General features: G+C 49.1%; 1 protein-coding gene across 1 annotated transcript; it reads right to left on the reverse strand.

Annotated features, from left to right (window-relative positions):
- Positions 1–5,862: 5,862 nt before the first annotated feature.
- LOC112071325 (nuclear mitotic apparatus protein 1) lies at positions 5,863–20,189 on the reverse strand. Its single transcript, XM_070439345.1, is given in 27 exon segments — positions 5,863–6,571; positions 6,995–7,035; positions 7,178–7,456; positions 7,581–7,673; positions 7,920–8,234; positions 8,342–8,478; positions 8,640–8,859; positions 9,095–9,233; positions 9,311–9,448; positions 9,540–9,727; positions 9,835–10,044; positions 10,173–10,808; positions 10,810–10,924; positions 11,001–14,095; positions 14,214–14,327; positions 14,555–14,695; positions 15,251–15,368; positions 15,452–15,563; positions 15,872–16,008; positions 16,223–16,364; positions 16,453–16,543; positions 16,650–16,724; positions 17,651–17,739; positions 17,831–17,910; positions 18,049–18,134; positions 18,236–18,289; positions 20,029–20,189. Coding segments are annotated over 26 exon segments (6,837 nt in total). The 5' UTR covers positions 18,278–18,289; positions 20,029–20,189; the 3' UTR covers positions 5,863–6,567.
- Positions 20,190–20,466: the final 277 nt, after the last annotated feature.

Here is a 20,466-nt window from a genome sequence, read left to right on the forward strand (position 1 = left end):
TGAGAGGTAACAACAACACCAGCAGTCTGTGAGCAGGCATCCCTGAGAGGTAACACACACCAGCAGTCTGTGAGCAGGCATCCTGAGAAGGTAACACACACCAGCAGTCTGTGAGCAGGCATCCCTGAGAGGTAACACACACCACCAGCAGTCTGTGAGCAGGCATCCCTGAGCGGTAACACACACCAGTAGTCTGTGAGCAGGCATCCCTGAGAGGTAACACACACCAGCAGTCTGTGAGCAGGCATCCCTGAGAGGTAAACACACACCAGCAGTCTGTGAGCAGGCACCCTGAGAGGTAACACACACATAGAGGTAAACACACACACACACACACACACACACACAGAGGTAAAACACACATAGGGTAACACACACATAGAGGTAACACACACATAGAGGTAACACACACACACACACAGAGGTAACACACACAGAAAGGTAACACACACACATAGAGGTAACACACACATAGAGGTAACACACACAAACACAGAGGTAACACACACACACACAGAGGTAACACACACAGAAAGGTAACACACACACATAGAGGTAACACCACACACACACACATAGAGGTAACACATACATAGAGTTAACACACACACACACACACACAGAGGTAACACACACAGAGAGGTAACACACACACACACACACATAGAGGTAAACACACACAGAAAGGTAACACACACACATTGAAGGTAACACACACACAGGGATGAGAGCAGCCCCATCCAGGCAGACTCCCCTGAGCCCCCGCCCCCGTCGAGCCTGAGGACCAATCACAGGAAGGGGGGGATGACGAGCAAACAGCCAGACCTGCCCTACATATTCAAGGTGGGTGTGTTTTCACCAATGTGAGTGTGGAGGTAGAAACTGTCTGATCTGTCATTCTCTTGCTATGAGAGTATGTGTGTCAACTGTCCCTCCTCCCTTCTCTCTCTTGTCTTGCAGAGTTCTCTGACTGCCCTGAGTAGTCCTGAGTTACACCTGTTTAAGCGCCCTCCTTCTCCATGACTGACCTGGAGGAGAGCGATACGCTGGACCTAGTGGATAAGATGCTGGAGCTCTTCTGTAAGGCTACCACAATGTACAGTCACACCCTGTTAGTGCACTGCTTACTACAGTCACACCCTGTTAGTGCACTGCTTACTACAATCACACCCTGTTAGTGCACTGCTTACTACAGTCACACCCTGTTAGTGCACTGCTTACGACAGTCACACCCTGTTAGTGCACTGCTTACGGCAGTCACACCCTGTTAGTGCACTGCTTACTACAGTCACACCCTGTTAGTGCACTGCTTACTACAGTCACACCCTGTTAGTGCACTGCTTACTGCAGTCACACCCTGTTAGTGCACTGCTTACTACAGTCACACCCTGTTAGTGCACTGCTTACTACAGCACACCCTGTTAGTGCACTGCTTACTACAGTCACACCCTGTAGTGCACTGCTTACACAGTCACACCCTGCTAGTGCACTGCTTACCGTCACACCCTGCTAGTGCACTGCTTACTACAGTCACACCCTGTTAGTGCACTGCTTACTACAGTCACACCCTGTTAGTGCACTGCTTACTACAGTCACACCCTGTTAGTGCACTGCTTACTACAGTCACACCCTGTTAGTGCACTGCTTACTACAGTCACACCCTGTTAGTGCACTGTTACTGCAGCACACCCTGTTAGTGCACTGCTTACTCAGTCACACCCTGTTAGTGCACTGCTTACTACAAGCACACCCTGTTAGTGCACTGCTTACGACAGTCACACCCTGTTAGTGCACTGCTACTACAGTGCACACCCTGTTAGTGCACTGCTTACTACAGTCACACCCTGTTAGTGCACTGCTTACTACAGTCACACCCTGTTAGTGCACTGCTTACTACAGTCACACCCTGTTAGTGCACTGCTTACTACAGTCACACCCTGTTAGTGGTATTTGCTATTTCATTAGGCATCCCCATCAGATGTTGCAAAAGCAGCAAGCTACTCTTCCTGGGCTCCACACAAACCATGAAACATAATACAGAACATCATTAGACAAGAACAGCTCAAAGACAGAACTACAAAGAAAAAATGTAAAGGCACACATAGGCTACATATCAATGCATACAAACTATCTAGGTCAAACTATCTAGGTCAAACTATCTAGGTCAAACTATCTAGGTCAAACTATCTAGGTCAAAACTATCTAGGTCAAACTATCGAGGTCAAACTATCGAGGTCAAACTATCTAGGTCAAACTATCTAGGTCAAACTATCGAGGTCAAACTATCGAGGTCAAACTATCTAGGGGTCAAACTATCGAGGTCAAACTATCGAGGTCAAACTATCTAGGTCAAACTATCTAGGTCAAACTATCTAGGTCAAACTATCAGTTTTTTCGAGGTCAAACTATCGAGGTCAAACTATCGAGGTCAAACTATCGAGGTCAAAACTATCGAAGTGTAGTAAGCAGTGCACTAACAGGGTGTGACTGTAGTAAGCAGTGCACTAACAGGGTGTGACTGTACATTGTGGTAGCCTTCACAGAAGAGCTCCAGCATCTTATCCACTAGGTCCAGCGTATCGCTCTCCTCCAGGTCAGYCATGGAGAAGGAGGGCGCTTAAACAGGTGTAACTCAGGACTACTCAGGGCAGTCAGAGAACTCTGCAAGACAAGAGAGAGGAAGGGAGGAGGGACAGTTGACACACATACTCTCATAGCAAGAGAATGACAGATCAGACAGTTTCTACCTCCACACTCACATTGGTGAAAACACACCCACCTTGAATATGTAGGGCAGGTCTGGCTGTTGCTCGTCATCCCCCCCTTCCTGTGATTGGTCCTCAGGCTCGACGGGGGCGGGGGCTCAGGGGAGTCTGCCTGGATGGGGCTGCTCTCATCCCTGTGTGGTGTTAACCTTCCATGTGTGTGTGTACCCCCCTTTCGTGTGGTGTTACTCTATGGTATTGTGTGTGTGTGTGATCATATGCGAATGACACAGTGACCCTCTTATCTAAACAAATACAATATGTCAGTAATACCTCCTTCGTTCTCGGCCCTAGCACGAAAAAGATTGTGATACCTCTGTGTTGTGCTGTGTGTGTGTTAACTCGTGTGTTACCCTCTATGTATTTGTGTCCGTGTATACCTCTTTGTGTGTATGTGTGTGTGTGTTACCTCTATGTTGTGTGTGTTACCTTCTGTGTGTGTTACCTCGTGTGTGTGTGTGTGTTACCTCTGTGTGTTGTGTGTGTTACCTCTATGTGTGTGTTGACCTCTATGTGTGTGTTACCTTTGTGTGTGTTACCTCTGTGTGTGTGCTGTGTGTTACCTCTGTGTGTGTGTTACCTCTATGTGTGTGTTACCCTATGTGTGTGGTTTACCTCTGTGTGTGTGTGGTGTGTTGTGTGTGTGGTTGTGCTGTTACGCCACGGGTGTCGTACCGTCTATGGGTGTGTTACCTCTCAGGGATGCCTGCTCACAAGCTGCTGGTGTGGTTGTACTCTTCAGGGATGCCTGCTCACAGACGTCGTGTGGTGTGTTTACCTCTCAGAGGATGCCTGCTCACACGGTACTCGCTGGACGTGTGTGATCTCAGTGAAGACAGTCTCTGGCGTTTCATTGCGGATCAGCTGGACCCTGGAGGAACAAGAGAACATTACCACAACGTTAGGACAACATCAGGACAGGAGAATGGAGGGGAGGAGGATCTGTCAAACCTTTAAAAGTAACTTCCTAGATTATGGCAACATTGGGACGAGCCAAGCAGGAAACGACCTGCTAGTGTTATTTATTATTGATTTATTTTTATTTCTCCTTTATTTATCCAGGTAGGCCAGTTGAGAACAAGTTCTCATTTACAACTGTGACCTGGCCAAGATAAAGCAAAGCAGTGTGACACAGACAACAACASAGTTACACATGGAATAAACAAGCGTACAGTCAATAATACAATAGAGAAAAAAGAAAGTCTATATACAGTGTGTGCAAATGGCRTGAGGAGGTAAGGCAATAAATATGCCATAGTAGCGAAAGTAATTACAATTTAGCAGATTAACACTGGTGTGATAGATGAGCAGATGATGATGTGCAAGTAGAAATACTGGTGTGCAAAAGAGCAGACTGTAGTAAGCAGTGCACTAACAGGGTGTGACTGTAGCAGGATTCAGACACAGCAAGGACATCAGGGTTGGCGGAGTGTGCTAAAGCAGTGAGTAAAACAAACTTAGGGAGGAGGCTTCTGATGTTAACATGCATAAAACCAAGGCCTTTTTGATTACACAAGTCAACAAATGAGAGTGCCTGGGGACACGCAGGGCCTGGATTAACCTCCACGTCACCCGAGGAACAGAGGAGGCATAGGATGAGGGTACGGCTAAAGGCTATCAAAACTGGTCGTCTAGTGCGTTGGGGACAGAGAATAAAAGGAGCAGATTTCGGGGCGTGGTAGAATAGATTCAGGGCATAATGTGCAGACAGGGGTATGGTGGGGTGCGGGTACAGTGGAGATAAGCCCAGGAGAGGTTGCATCTCTGGACACACTGGTTATACAGGGTGAGGTCACCGCATGTGTGAGAGGTATCCGAGGCATGTAGAGTGTGACTAGGTTGCTCTGCAGTAAACTAGAACAATGATAACTATCCTAAACAACAGTGTACAAGGCATAATGACATTTGAGAGAGACATAAAGCGAGGCATAAAGCTATCACAGGTGTTGATTGGGAGAGCTAGCTAAGACAACGGGTAAAACAACAACTGCTAATCTGCTAAGACAACAACAGGTAAAATGGCRATGAATGGGCAGAGGGTCAGTTAACTACACCCAGGGCCTGAGTTCGGGACTAGGGCTGACAGATAAACAAAAAATTAACAAAGTGGAGTACCGTGATAAATGAACAGACCAGCAGGCATCAGCTATGTAGCCAGTATGTGTGTAATACCCAGTGATAGCATAGTGTGAGTGGTGAAGAGTTGTGTAGCACAGCCAGAAGAGGACTGCCCACCCCTCATAGCCTGGATCCTCTCTAGGTTTCTTCCTAAGTTCTGGCCTTTCTAGGGAGTTTTTCCTAGCCACCGTGCTTCTACACCTGCATTGCTTGCCGTTTGGGGTTTTAAGMTGGGTTTCTGTACAGCACTTTGAGATATCAGCTGATGTAAGAAGGGCTATATAAATAAATGTGATTTTGAGTTGTGTAGTTCGTTTACCAGAAAAGCTCTGAGCCTCTGATGTTCTCGTCCTCTTCTCCACGGAAGCCATAACTAGMGGGAGGTCTCTCCTGGTTCCAGCTCCCCTGCAGGATCCTGACAGCAAATAAAACCGATTCACTTTTCTCTAAACGTGTATTACTAAATTGCATAGGCTGTGGTTGGTTTCCCAAAATGACATTTGGACCTGGAAAGGCACTATTGAAAACACCCTGCCAGTTATGAGTCTGCTAACAGCCTTTAGCTGTAACAAGACTTACATGTTTCTCTAACCAGGCAGCTAGGCAGCCTGGGGTCACAACAAAATACTACTTTTTTTAAAATTGAGACCAAAGGGAAAATAGCTCCAATGACTCATTTGTTTAAACATGATAACACACTGACTCATTCATCTGACTCTAAAATCCTTCAAATTGTTTTCCAGAGGCCTAACAGACAGTGATACTGGTCCACTCATCTCACCACCTCTGAATCAGAGTCCATTTCGGTTCCACCAACAGGCTCAAATCACAAGTCTCCTGTGACGGGGAAGAGATTCTGGGGCTGTCGGTGAAATGAATGAAGTGGCAGGGGGTTGAAGTAGGTAGGTAGGCTGACTACGGCCTGGTGGTACTTGTACCATTCAGGTTGTATTACAGACCAAGTTAAGACACTGGCAGGTTGACTTTCTGGACAGAATTTAATCAAACGCCTTTGAAAATAATCCCAAACTATACAGTCGAATACAGTTAGAATACCCTACTCACAAATTAATGACCGTGTAGTATTTTCAGAGAATTGAAATCATTCTCTATGGAATTTCTGAGCATTAAATCCAGACCTTTTTTGGGGATTAAAATCACACTGCCATAATGTAAAACGTTGAATTCCCTTCACAAAATATCACCTTAAAAAATATTTTACAGATTGTTTAATACTTTTTATTTGAAAGACAATTCATGTAAATATGATACAAAAAGGTTTTAAAGCTAAAAGGGGGGGGAGACTTTAAAAAGCCAAAGAAGATGAGATTAAATAAAGTCAAAGCGTGATGCATCATGATGATTCAGTGTACCAGGTATACACGTACAGTAGGTGACCTATAACAGTATTGGATACCTCACCACCCCATTGAACAGGGCTTAACTAATACAATTACATCATTAGGAGGTCAAATAAACCCATTGAGATTTTAAATCTCAAAAGAAACCCAATTATTAAAACCCAAATTAGCACTACGTTCTAAGTAAATATAATATAACCTCTGGTGAAAGTATACTTGTAGTTATTGCACATAAAACAATTGAATGATTATTCTTGGTAGATTATGTAAAAGAAAACGTGTTTAGAGTGATCAGATGTTCGTTCACATCTTCCTCCTGAAGTTCATCTGTGGAGAGAGAAAACATGTTATATTAGGGAGAAGAGAGGAACACACTGGATAATCACCCAGACACCTAAGTGAATAGCAGGTCTGCATTGAGGAAATGAGCCAACTTTGTCAAAACGTTGGAAGTAGTGCTCCCAAATGGCATGTAATGACACGGCCCTGCAGACAGTCAGGTGTAATGTAGCAAACAGGGAATTTAGAAAACACGTCACCACAAACTAACACCGTAACCCCAAGGGACTATCAGGTGATATGAATAATACCAGCACACATTAGTGAGAGAGCACCCAACGTTCCCCCCAGACAGACGACCCCCCCCCCGCAGACAGACAGACACATCCCCCTCCCCCCCAGACAGACACCCCCCTGCAGCACAGCCCAGTGTTAACGAAGCAGCTGAGTGAATCAGAACTGATAGAAAACCTGCTCAGATGAATGGGCTTTCCAACCAACACCTCAGGTTCCTAAACACACACCGTACCGCTGTAGTTAGACATGGTCTGATACGGGGGGGGGGGGTCAAACAGCATGTCCGTTGTGGCTACAAATCATCTCGTATGCATATGATCATATGCTGCTTGTCTGGAGAAAGGAAGTGGTTCTCACCTTGCGTGTGCTGGTGGGGTTCACTGGAGACTTGATGCTGTTGGTCCGTGGGGACTTCCTCTGTGCCTTCCCTCCCGGCTGAGGGGACTTCACACTCCCGGCTCCACTGCGGGGAGACTTCCCATCTCCGGACCGCGGGACACGGGAGCTTTTGTTCCCTGGGGATTTACGCGTGGAGCTGCGAATCTTACTCATGCCTCTCTGTAGGAAGCCGCTCTTGGAGGCTGCCTTACGAGGCGTGTTGTCAATGGAGAACACCATGGACTGTCTCCGCTCAGCCTGACAGAGAGGATGGGTGGATGTTTTAGGCCTACTGTTTGGAGTATGCTAACAAAACGTCCTGCCACTACCATTGCTGCTAAGTAAACAAACCACATGTTATAGTCCAGAGGAAGAGACTCACAGGGCTAAGAGGCTGACGGTTGTTGGATGAGCTGAAACGACCTCCTTTAGGGGTAAGAGGGCGCGGGAAACAGCTGGTTGCCATCCGCTTAGCCTGAGAAAAGACAATTCAGGAAATGTAGAATTAAACAAAACAGGTTAATGATTGAACCCCCACATTAACATCTACATTCTCACCTCCCCTCCATCCTCACCTCCCCTCCATCCTCACCTCCCCTCCATCCTCACCTCCCCTCCATCCTCACCTCCCCTCCATTCTCACCTCCCCTCCATTCTCACCTCACCTCCCCTCCCCTCCATCCTCACCTCCCCTCCATCCTCACCTCCCCTCCATCCTCACCTCAGGTGTGTCTGGTTCCTGATCTTTGGCTGAGCGTTTGAGTGACAGGTTGCTCCCCCTGAGGTTGTGTGTGTTCTGGTTGTTCAGGGTGCTGCTGGCTTTAGGTTTGGGGGGCATCAGTGAGAGGCGGTGAGAGCCGTAGGCTGGCCTGGTGGCCGTGGTGCTGTCGGCCGGTCCCGGGTGGAGTGAGAGCCGGTGGGATGACAGAGACTCCTGAATCTGTCCGGGCATCACAGAGGCTCTACGGATAGTCTCCGTGGGGTCGCCCATGCGCAGGTCATCGTCGGTGAACTCAAAGGACGGTCCCAGGCTGGGCTGCAAGGGGGAGGAGGCAGGGTTTAGAGATGGGATGATTACAAGCAAAACATTTGAGAAAGTGACAGCTGGCTAGATGGAGAGTAACAGTGAGCTGGGGGGTGTACCCTGGACTCCAGAGGATAGCTGCTCTTTAGGTGAGGCAGACAGGACTGGTTTCTGGCCTGCAGCTCAGCGATGCGTAGCCAGTCATCAGCAGCATGTTCAGGCTCATTCTCTGCCCCCACACAGAACTGGCCCGTACCTACACAACGTGCAGAACATAAACATACTGTAGTAAAAACTCTGGGCCAATCAACCTCTTGGTGCCTCCTTGGAACACCTGGAAGAAGTGGGAGGTAACGGAGACGTGTCATCGGCTAAGGACAAGGGGTTCGTTGTAGAACGTGTGTAAACGCTTCGTACTCTGTGGAGCTGCAACGTGGACGGTGCTTCGGCGGTATCCAGGGAGACTGAGGAGCTGATCGCTCAAGGCAACGGCAGGTTCTCCGGGTGTGTGGAAGATCTCCATGGAGACAGGTCGTGCGGTGTGTGTTCTTCCGGTGATGTTGGGATGGGAGCGGACCGAGGCCAAGCTGTAGAACGTCTCGTTGTCACTATCCCCTCCTCCGCGACCAGGGGTCTTCTATATGGGGGAGAGAGGAGAAGTCAACCATCTCACTCACTATGCTGCAATTCAGTGGTCTTCCTCAGCACGTCAACCAACCTAAAAGACCGACAGATGTGAGTTGAAAACCAAAAGGTGATACAGGGTGCTCCCAAGAATGTAGCGAGAGAGAGAGGTGAGAGTGAGAGAGAGAGAAGTGAGAGTGAGCGAGAGAGAGAACGTGCAGTGAGAGGTGTCCCAGTGCTCCCTCCACCTTGCTCATGGTGATGTTGATGACCTGGGTGGTCCGTCGGCGTCTAGCTGAGGAGGTGGGTGGTCTCTTCCTGGCTGAGTCCAGAGCCAGCTCTCCCAGAGATGTGATGCTGCCCTCTAGCCGGCGCTCAGTGCTGCTCCTGGGGAGAATAACCACGATGAACGTCTATATAGTAGCAGTTAAACTAGTGGTGCTGAACACACGTTCTAAACCTACCTGCTGATCTGACGGTTATTCATGGGGGTGAAGTAGAGGGTCTCCAGTGAATCCCCTCCCAGAGCACGCCGTTTAGCAGCTACACGCTCCGAGCTACGCACCAGGGGAGTACTGGACTCGTCAGGCCTCAACGGCCTCCTACAGGGCAGGGAGAGAGGGAGATGTATACCAGTCACCTAGCTACAAGTCAAGGTCAGAGGAGATGGTGACGGAAGAGAAGGTGAGTTACGTGGTAGTGTTGAGGGAGTCGTCCAGGCTCAGGTCCAGGCTGTCGCCGCTGGTCTCCTGGTGAGTCTGGCTCTGGGGGACTTTCAGATAGACACTCTCTCTACCCCCTCTCATCTTCTCAATCCTGCCTGGTCCCCCCTCAGGTCGAACCTGGCTCTGCTCCCGGAGGTGACGGTCAGCAAACGCAAGCTGTAAACACACAAATAATGTCCGTTTCACGTCAATATGAAGCTGACATACTGTATGATAGAATGCATAATATAACCTGATTGAGAGGGTAGATAATGTGTACATACCTGTGCTTCCAGAGTGTTGACCTTGGAGCTGAGGCTCTTCTCTTTGCTCCTGGTCTTCTCCAGCTCCTTCTGCAGCAGCTTCATCTCTGTGGTAACGGCGTTGACCTCATGCTCTCTGACCTCTAGGCTGCGCTGCAGCTCCGTCACCTGCTCCTGAGACTCCACAAGCTGCTGCTTCTTCCCCGAGTAGTGGCTCTTGGCCTTCTCAACCTGGGAACAAAAATATCCCACACCTCAACCTCCAAGACAAAGYTGAATAACTCCATCCACTGCCAGGGTGCGGTGTGTGTTAGCTCAGAGATGTGTTATGTGGTTGTGTGTTTACTGGTCAGACTCACCTGTGTTTTGTAGTGTTCTACTACCTCAGTGTTGGCAGCAAGTTGTTCCCGTAGATCTCTGACCTGTTTCTCCAACTCTGTTCCCTCCATCTGTTCTGTCAGCAGGGCCAGTTCCTCCTGCAGTACAGCCTCCAGCCTCTGGGCGGCGCTACATTTMATCTCCAGGACCTGGTTACCCTCAGTCAGCCTCTCCTTGTCCAGGAGCAGGGCATCCAGCTGTTGTCTCTGGCCACTTTCTCTGCTCTCTGCCTGGGCTCGCAGCTCAGCCATGCTCCCTTCCAGCTCGCTCTGGTTCTGCTCTGCCTGGAGCGCCCGGGTTAACAGAGCCTCCTTCTCCACCTGGCCTGCTGCCTGCCCTTCCTCCTTCTGCCTGACTAGATCCTCCCTCATAGCAACCTTCTGCTCTTCCAGGCTCTGCAGGAGCTCTGCAGATCTCTGCTGGTGGAGGGACACCTCCCCTCTCAGTGCCTCCTTRGCCTCCCTCTCCTGGAGGACTGTGGCCTGCACCTCCTGCAGCAGTTCCTTCTGTAGGGAGTTTTCCTCCTGCTGCTTGGCCAGCTGCTCCTGTAAGGCAGTGTGCTCCTCTCTCAGGGGGCCCTCGCTCTTCACCTCCTCCAGGTGGCTGACATGTGTGGTAGATCTCCTGGCGGAGTTGTGTAGCCTCCTGTCTCAGGGTGCTGAGCTCCAAGTCCTTAGCTGCTTGGAGGGCCACCATCTTCAGAGTGGCCTCCTTCTGGCTCTCTCCTCCTTCACGTCAGCTCTTTCAGGGCCCTCCTGCTGCTCCTCCAGGCTCTGTTCTAGGACTGAGCTCTCTGCTCGCTGGAGGACTATAGCTCTCTCTCAGCTCCTCCCTGTTGCCTGGCCAGCTCCTCTCTCAGTGCCTCCACTGACTCCTTCTCCATGTGGGCCTCCTGCAGCGCCTCCGTCTGAAGGGAGATCTCCTGCTCCCTCTTAGCTAGCTGCTCCTGTAAGGTAGTGGCCTTCTCTGTCAGAGTGCTGAGCTGCAGGTCTTTAGCTGCTCGGAGGGCCTCCATCTTCAGAGTAGCCTCCTCTGTGCTCTTCTCCTCCTGCTCTCTGATAGCGACCTCCTGCTCCTCCAGGCTCTGCTGGAGCACTGAAGCTCTCTGCTGGTGGAGGGTCATCTCCCTTCTCAGAGCGTCTACCACCTCCTCCTGGAGGGCTGCAGCCTGGGCCTCCTGCAAGTCCTTCTGTAGGGAGCTGTCCTCCTGCTGCTGGACAAGCTGCTCCTTCAGCTCTCTAAGGGCCTCCTGCTTCTTCTCCAGGCTCTGCTGGAGCTCTGCAGCTCTCTGCTGGTGGAGGGACACCTGTCCCCTCAGCTCCTCCTGCTCCTTGGCCAGTTCCTCCTGTAAGGCTCTGTGCTCCTCGTTCAACAGGCTCTCCATACGAATCTTCTCCCACTGCACGTCCTTTAGATCARCTGCCCGTTTGGTGTTCTCCTGGCAGAGTAGAGWGGCCTCCTCTCKCAGAGTGCTGAGCTGCAGGTCTTTAGCTGCGGCCAGAGACGACACTACCTCCAGCTGAGCCTGTAGGGCCTCCATTTTCACAGTTGACTCCTCTCTTGCTTTTCCCTCCTGCTCCCTCAGCTCCTCCTTCCCCCTCTGCACCTCCTCCAGACGGCTGAGATGTGTGGAGATCTCCTGGCGGAGTTGAGTGGCCTCCTCTCTGGCTCKCTCCTCCTTCACKGTCAGCTCTTTCAGGGCCTCCTGCTGCTCCTCCAGGCTCTGTTCTAAGGACTGAGCYCTCTGCTGCTGGAGGAYTAGCTCCTCTCTCAGCTCCTCCTGTTGCCTGGCSAGCTCCTCTCTCAGTGCCTCCACTGACTCCTTCTCCCCTTGGGCCTCCTGCAGCACCTCCTTCTGAAGGGAGATCTCCTGCTCCCTCTTAGCTAGTTGTTCCTGTAAGGCAGTGGCCTCCTCTCKCAGAGTGCTGAGCTGCAGGTCTTTAGCTGYGGCCAGAGAYGACACTACCTCCAGCTGAGCCTGTAGGGCCTCCATCTTCACAGTGGCCTCCTCTCTGGTGCTCTCCGTCTGCTCCTTTAACACTCTCATAGCGAYCTCCTGCTCCTCCAGGCTCTGCTGGAGCACTGAAGCTCTCTGCTGATGGAGGGACACCTCCCCTCTCAGCTCCTCCTGCTGCCTGGCTAGCTCCTCCTTCCCCCTCTGCACTACCTCCAGATGGCTGAGATGTGTAGAGATCTCCTGGYGGAGTCGAGTGGCCTCCAGTCTGGCGCCATCCTCCTGCTGCCTCAGCTCTTCCACCCGTGTTCCTCTCTGCTCCAGGTCCTGCTCCAGCCTCTCACACTTCTGTCTCTTCATATCATTGTCCTGGATGGCTGAGTCCAGCTGCTGCTGTAGGGCTGACACGCTCTCCTCCAGTTCCATACGTTTAGACTCCTGTTCCCTAGCCACCTCCCTCGCCTCCTCAACTGCCAGGGCCTCCGCTGCACGCCTCCTCTCCACCTCCTCCTGCAGCGAGATGACTTCCTCCTTGAGTGAGGTCAGTTCTTCCTGTCGTCTCTGGGAGGCCAGAGAGGTGGTGGACTGTAGCTCCTCCTCCAGCCTCCGGAGGCTCTCCTCCTTCTCCCCGAGAGACGACTCCTTCTCCCCGAGAGACGACTCCTTCTCCCCGAGAGACGACTCCTTCTCCCTGAGAGCTGCCGAGGTCTCCTCATTCCTCTCCTGGACCTCTTCGACCTGCTCCTTCACTAGCCGCAGCTGCTCCAACTGGGCAGTGTGCTCTTCTCTCAGGGCCTCCATGTTTTTGCCCTCCTGACACACCTCCTTCAGCAGAGAGATCTGGTCCATCAGGCCAGCGAGCCGCTCTCTCATGTTACTGATTTCATTCTCCTGAGCTGCAAGCTCCTCCTGTAGCTCCTCCTGCTGTAAGCGGTACTCCTCTTGTTGCATGGCTAGCTGCTCCTCCCTGGCCCTCACCTCCTCTCTCAGGCTGCTGAGCTCCAGGTCTTTGGCTTCAGCGAGGGACGAGGCAGCGGCTCTCTCTGTCTGGAGGGTCTCTATGTTCTCTGTGGACTGGAGGAGGAGACGCTCCTTCTCCCTCTGAGCCTCCTCCAGCTGGGCCATCTGTTCCCCCAGGCTCCTCACCTCATCCTGGAGTTGAGAGAGCTCCTCCTTCACCGCTTCCTTCTCCCTGTGGGCTGCGGACTGTGCCTCCTTTTCTAGGGAGATCTCCTCTTGCTGCCTAGCCAATTGCTCCTGCAGAGCAGTGTGCTCCTGCCTCAGGCTGCAGAGGTCCGTAGCATGTGTAGTTATCTCCTGGTGCAGTCGAGTGGCCTCCTCTCTAACGGCCTCTTCCTGCTCCTTCAGCTCTTTTAACGCTTTCTCAGATGCAGCCATCTCCTCCTGTAAGACCTCCCTCTGTAGAGCGCTCTCCTGCTGCTGCCTGGTAAGCTGCTTCTCCCTGACCTGCACCTCCTCCTCAGCCTTCCTCAGAGAGGCACCCATGGTGTCCACGTGGCTGGTCAGCTCCTGGATCTCCTCTCTGGCCTCCCTCTCCTGCCGCTCCATAGCCAGGTTCAGCTCCCCTCTCTGCATGCACTCCTGCTGCACCTCCTCCCCCAGCGCCTTCACCTCCTGCTCCCTTTGTTGTACAGTCTGGGTAAGGCTGGCCACCTCAGCAGTCAGGGTGTGGAGCTGGGCAGTCAGGGACTCCCTCTCCTCCTTGGAGGCCAACTCCAGAGCCTCTCTGTCAGCGCGCAGAGCACTCAGGGCTTCCTGGAGCTCAGTCACCAGGACCTGCAGTCTCTGGCTCTCTGCCTGTAGCGAGGCCCTCTCCTGGGCATGCAGGGTGGCAGCCTGCTCCTTCTCCCCCTTCAGACGAGCGATGGTGCACTCACACTCTGCGTGCCTGAGGGTGGCATCAGCCAGCTCCTGTTTCAGCTGCTCCCACTGTGGGGGTAAACAAGGAAGGACGTGTGGTTGAAAACACAAACACTGAAACTAAAAGTTGGATGTAATGTAACCCTTGAACATTGATTCAGCTTTAAGTATCTGGGTAAATGCTAACCTCCAAGATAGGGCCCATAACCTCTCCTTTTTCCTGCATTTTGGCTTTACTCAGCTCGTCCTCTAGAGAGGAGATCTTGCTCTGCAGGATCAGCATCTGTTCACTCAGACACTCCTAACAGACAGAAAGAAGAAGGAAGAGAACGTAAAAAGAGCAAGCACAAATTGAGATATTCTGGGGCCTCTTGTCATAAAGCGTCTCCGAGTGCTGATCTAGAAGCAGGTCCCCTCTGTCCAAGTATAATTTTAGTCAYTGTGTTGTACAAAGGCAAAACTGATCCAAGATCAGTACTCCGACTCGGAGACGCTTCATGAATATGGGACCTGTTCTATAGGCCTCACCTTCTGAGCAGTGGCCTGGTTGAGTTCAGCCTGAAGGTGGCAGTGTCTGCTGCTCCACTCCCCCTGAGCAGAGTCCTGAGCCTCAGTCAGCCTGTCCACCTCAGCCTCAGCACTCGCCAACCGAGCAATCACTTCACGCATCTGACACACACAAATGATGAGACACTTGTCAGTTAGTAAATCCCTATAGGCTGTGTATGGTCTTCATGACTTGATTTAAAAGGTTAAATTGCAGCTGTTATCTCAATATCAAACCTTTTCTGAGTAACAATTTAGTACCTTCATGTTATTATTTTTTCTATTAAAATGGTAAAAAAAATWAACCAAAATAGCTCATTAGCAAAGACCAATTTCTCAAGCAATCATTTTTCTAGGACTGTCTGGGAGTGGTTTGAGTGAGGGGTCTAATTGGACAAGCTTAAAGGGAGGGATATGCAACCTGAAAATTTGCTGTTATTGGCAGAGGTTTTGAAACTCTCTGTGTTGTTATTGGTCCATTAACTTATACCTTCTGGTGAGGTCACCTGTCAGGCCAAAACTCCATCCCACCAAAACAGGMTGAGAATTTCAGGCGGTCTTATCAAACAGCTCTCACACTAAAAGGGTTTTATAAGTTTCACAACCTCATAGTGTGGAAAATCTAATGTTTTCCTGCAGTGGGCCTTGAAGGAAACGTGTGCAAGGAGAGTCCTTCACCTGGGCAGAAAGGGTACCATTCTCCTCTGTCAGGCTATCCACCTTCCGCTCCATCTGAGATGAGTTGGTCTTTAACGCTTGGCACTCCTTCAGCACCTCATGGAGACGGGTCCGCAGCCTAGTAGAGAATGCCGTTACACACACCTAGCATTACCTCAGCATGACCGTGACCCTCCCCTCTCTCTCTCTCTCCCTTCCTACCCCTCGTTCTTGCTGTGCAGTTCTTGTAGCTCATCCCGGGGCTCCTGCTCCTGCTCAGCTTGCTCCCTCAGCAGCTTCTCAATACGGTGCTGCAGCTGACAGATCTGACTCTCTACAGGAGGGTGAAAGAGCAGTGTTAGGTTCTAAATATCAGAGTAAGAAATCGACGGGCACTATGAAAGCTCCAACCAAGTTTAATCACCCAATGCTCGCAGTCAGCGTTCCAATTCCTCCTACAGATAACCATTAACATCTGGTGTAAACCCTAGACTATATCATTGAATATTTCAATAGGATACCTGATAAYTAACAATATCCCAAGTTCAGCCAGAACTCATCAGCAGGAACAGTAAGAATCCAGAGGAGGTAGTGGTGAAAGAGCAGGTACATCCTTATTAAAAATCAGACAGAGCCAGGTACCTCTCTGGGTGAGGGTGGTGGCGCTGGTGGTCAGGTCTTTCTCCAGCTCATCCCTCATGTCTCTCTCCTGACGCAGCTGCCTCTGCAGCTTCTTCAGCTGGAACTGAGGAGTGTTCATCACATCCTGCAGGGGAGAACTGCACAGGCGGGTGGGAGAAAACAGGAAAAGGCACCGGTTACTCACACAGATCAGTGTTCCCACCCAGCATACAGATCATTAGACCAGCTAGCAAACATCAGCTGTTCTAGACTAGTAACTCACTAGGGCCGTAGCTAGGATACCATAGGTGGGATACTAGAAGAGGAACGAGTGAGCGCTAACAGAGGAGAGATGGAGCGACAGAGTAATACCTGACAGACGAGGACGCAACAGTTTGTAGGTCCAGAAACTGAACTGAACCAATCTTCTTTCTGCGATGGAAGACTGGGGACTCGTCGTTGAACAAGGAGGATGAGGAGGTACTGGAGATGTCACTGTTGAAACTAAACAGGGCTGAGAGAGAAAGAGCATGCGTGTTTCTGTACTGCAACCATAAGGTGAATTGTTGAACGTAACCTGAAACATGTGAGTCAAGGCTTACGCTTCTTCCTTAGATATTTCTCCAAGTTCTCACTCAAGTAGAGGCTATTCTCATTGTCCAATACAAAGCGGAGCATGGAGGCAAGCTCAACCTTAGGGAAGAAAAACAGAAGTTAGTCACATAAATTGCACTGCTATCGGGCAACAAGAAAAATGTAAGTTCGTGGCATACCACTAAGAGCACAAGGACCCTCCTACCTCAAACTTGTATTCCAGTTGGTTCAGGTCAACATGGTTGTTGATCACACTATGGTAGTACAGGAGCACAAGCACCTGAGAAAAACACAAAGTATAAAACAGGCCACCCAGGGATCTGGGTTAGAGATGGGAATTTTATGAATAATGACTAAATTATGTATACATTTAACGTAGAATTATAACTAACAGAATGATATCCTGTCTGATGAGTCATGTTTGTCCATGAGAAAGAGGGACTGTTGGTAGGCAAGGAACTGTGGCAGACAACTTGTGACCACTGTGRAACTGATAACAGGGAAGGAAGTCTCCCCAACCAGGGAGGGGAGARACCTTGGGCTTGTAGTAGATTGTACAACAGGTGGCAGACAATATATGAGAAGGACTTGTAAACTATATTATCATTGTATTAGAGGGACATTTATGATGAAATGAGAGGTATATAAACCAATGTACATGTAATGATCGGGAGAACGTTCCGTGAATAAACATTTGACTATTGTAGACTGGGCCGCTGTCTGTTTTTATTTCTATCAGTATCCTACAAATCCTGATATAGCAGACTGAGTAATTTAATTGGTTAAAGAACTTAATTCTCATAACAGGTTAGAGATGGGCTGGATCATGAACTCAGCACATTTCATAGTCTATACTGTATATTCTTACTGGGTGTATACATTTCCAAACATTACTATTTGTTTTATTTTTGTACTACATAATTATTTTTTGATAAAATGTATATTGCACTGTTGAGGAGAGCTTGCAATTAAGCATTTCACTGTATCATTTACACCATGTATTCTATGCATGTAACCAATAAACTTTGCTTTGAGAGAGAGTTGGGTCAAGTGTAGAGCTGAACACAATGCAGTGGCCTCTGAGCATTCCATCCATCAACACAATGCAGTGGCCTCTGAGCATTCCATCCATTAATTCATGATGTATACTAGGGCTCGAGATCACATTTGGTCAGTGAATAAAACCCAGGTGTATGAACCTAATACCTTGGATAACTCCACCTCCAGGTTTAGGCCATTGCTGATGTTGTCCCAGGAGATGAGAGCTCCCCGTTCCGTGCTGCACCTGCAGTCACCTGGAAAAACACAACGGCAGGACTATTAGCCATGTGTCTGTGGGGGAAAACTACACCCCACCATGACTAGTGATCAGTGAGTGTGACTCACCTTGCAGGAAGTCAGAGACCACTTTCAGCCTCTCCTGGACATGCTGGTCCAAATAGGACTTAGCGGGCTCTTCCTTTCTCCTGTCAGAATCACAGACGTCAATGAYCAACACAAGAAGCTACTACAGCAGAGAAGAAGCAAACTACCAAGTCAGCGAAATCCAGACGAGGACAAATATCTATGGTTCTAAGCTATTACGGAACATTGTTTTTACTCACAGTTTATAGACGAGCTTCATCAACAAAATGCCATCCTGTAAATCGTTGATGCTCCGCACCGGGAGGTCCACATTCAGGTGGTTAACCTAGTGACGAAAAAAATAAGTATTCAAATTTAGCAAGACATACAAAACTAAGTACTTAGAGCTTATATTGGTTACGACCACAGAAAACAAAGCAGACTTACCCATTCCAACAGTGCATGCTCTTTATCAAGGTGAAGCACCATCTTTGCTGCTCACTAGATCATGGAAAACAGACAGACATTAGTATCAATCATTCCACTGTATGGAAGAAAGAAGAGCGCTCAGTCGGAGAAGCTAGCTTGCTATCATAAGCTATCAGCAACTCCAACTACACTACGTGACCAAAAGTATGTGGACACCTGCACGTCAAACATCTCATTCCAAAATCATGGGCATTAATATTATGGAGTTGGTCTCCCTTTTGCTGCTATAACAGCCTCCACTCTTCTGGGAAGGTTTTCCACTAGATGCTGGAACATTGCTGCTATAACAGCCTCCACTCTTCTGGGAAGGTTTTCCACTAGATGCTGGAACATTGCTGCGGGGACTTGCTTCCATTCAGCCACAAGAGCATTAGTGAGGTCGGGCACTGATGTTGGGCGATTAGGACTGGCTCGCAGTGTTCGATGGAGTTGAGGTGAGGGCTCTGTGCAGGCCTGCCAAGTTCTTCCACACCGATCTTGACAAACTATTTCTGTTTGGACCTCGCTTTGTGCATGGGGGCATTGTCATGCTGAAACAGGAAAACGCCTTGACCAAACTGTTTCCAAAAAGTTGGAAGCACAGAATCATCTAGAATGTCATTKTAGGCTGTAGCGTTAAGATTTCCCTTTACTGAAACTAAGGGGCCWAGGCCGAACCATGAAAAACAGCCCCAGACCATTATTCCTTCTCCACCAAACTTTACAGTTGGCAATATGCATTGGGGCAGGTAGCGTTCTCCTGGCATCCACCAAACACAGATTCATCCRTCGGACTGCCAGATGGTTAAGTGTGATTCATCACTCCAGAGAACTCTTTTCCACTGCTCCAGAGTCCGATGGCGGCGAGCTTTACACCACTCCACACTTGGCATTGCGCATGGTGATCTTAGGCTTCTGTGCAGCTGCTCAGCCATGGAAACCCATTTCATGAAGCTCGCGACRAACAGTTCTTGTTCTGACCTTGCTTCCAGAGGCAGTTTGTAACTCATTAGTGTGTGTTGCAAACGAGGACAGTTGACTTATGTGCTACGCGCTTCAGCACTCACGTTCTGTGAGTTTGTGTGGCCTACCACTTCGCAGCTGAGCCATTTTTGCTCCCAGATGTTTCCACGTCACAATAACAGCACTTACAATTGACCCGGGCAGCTCCAGCAGGGCAGAAATTTGAGGAACTTACTAGTTGGACATGTTGCATCCTATGAGGGTGCCACATTGAACGTCACTGAGCGGTTCAGTAAGGCCATTCTACTGCCAATGTTAATCTATGGAAATTACWGGCTGTGTGCTGAAATAGCCGAATCCTCTAATTTGAAGGTGTAACGTTACTAGCTACCTAACGATAAAGTAACTAGTTACTTAGAGAAAGGAATCTCAAAAAGGTCTCTGGTTAATAGCTAACGTTAGCTAGCTACTCGACAGCTATAAGTGGTACTTAAGTCCTAAGGCGAGCTCAGGGAGGACAGAAACCTCCCGTGGAGCAGAAGGGCAAAAGCTCGCTTGATCTTGATTTTCAGTATGAATACAGACCGTGAAAGCGGGGCCTCACGATCCTTCTGACTTTTTGGGTTTTAAGCAGGAGGTGTCAGAAATTAAAGAAAGGAATTTCTGGTTACTACCTAACGGCTAGCGAGCTAACGTCACTCTCAGTGCTAACGTTAGCTACTAGCTAACACTGGCAGTGAGACTAGGAAACTAAACGTTACAGTAGCTTGTTAATTAAACCATTATTAACGAGCAGAAGTATGTCTTACCTTTGCAATTAGCTAGCTATATGTAGAAAACATTTATCAATTCCGTCTCGAAAATACCAAAATCTAGGTAGCACCCGCTTACCAAAATAACTTTGTGTTTCGAAGTGCTAAGAAGTCTACTTTCGAAGTGCTAAGAAGTCTAGTCTTTCAAATTTCGGCGCTGGTGATTATCAAGCCTTCCTATTGGATGCCTTCAGAGCTGCAAGACGTCAATTGGTTATGTTGTGCAGAACTCGCCATTTTGTGAGCGAATAAAGATTTACTGTAGTTTTCAGTTAATAATATCTTATGAATAAAACATTAATAGTAATTATTCAAACGTATACACCATTCTATTGTATGGGAACATTTCTGAATATTATTCACTGGGTTTTCTGCAACAATGTACAATTTAATAAATAAAATAAATACGTTTAATGAAATATTTAAACTACAATT

Source organism: Salvelinus sp. IW2-2015, unplaced genomic scaffold, assembly GCF_002910315.2.
Source record: "Salvelinus sp. IW2-2015 unplaced genomic scaffold, ASM291031v2 Un_scaffold1585, whole genome shotgun sequence".
In the NCBI taxonomy this organism is placed as follows: domain Eukaryota; kingdom Metazoa; phylum Chordata; class Actinopteri; order Salmoniformes; family Salmonidae; genus Salvelinus; species Salvelinus sp. IW2-2015.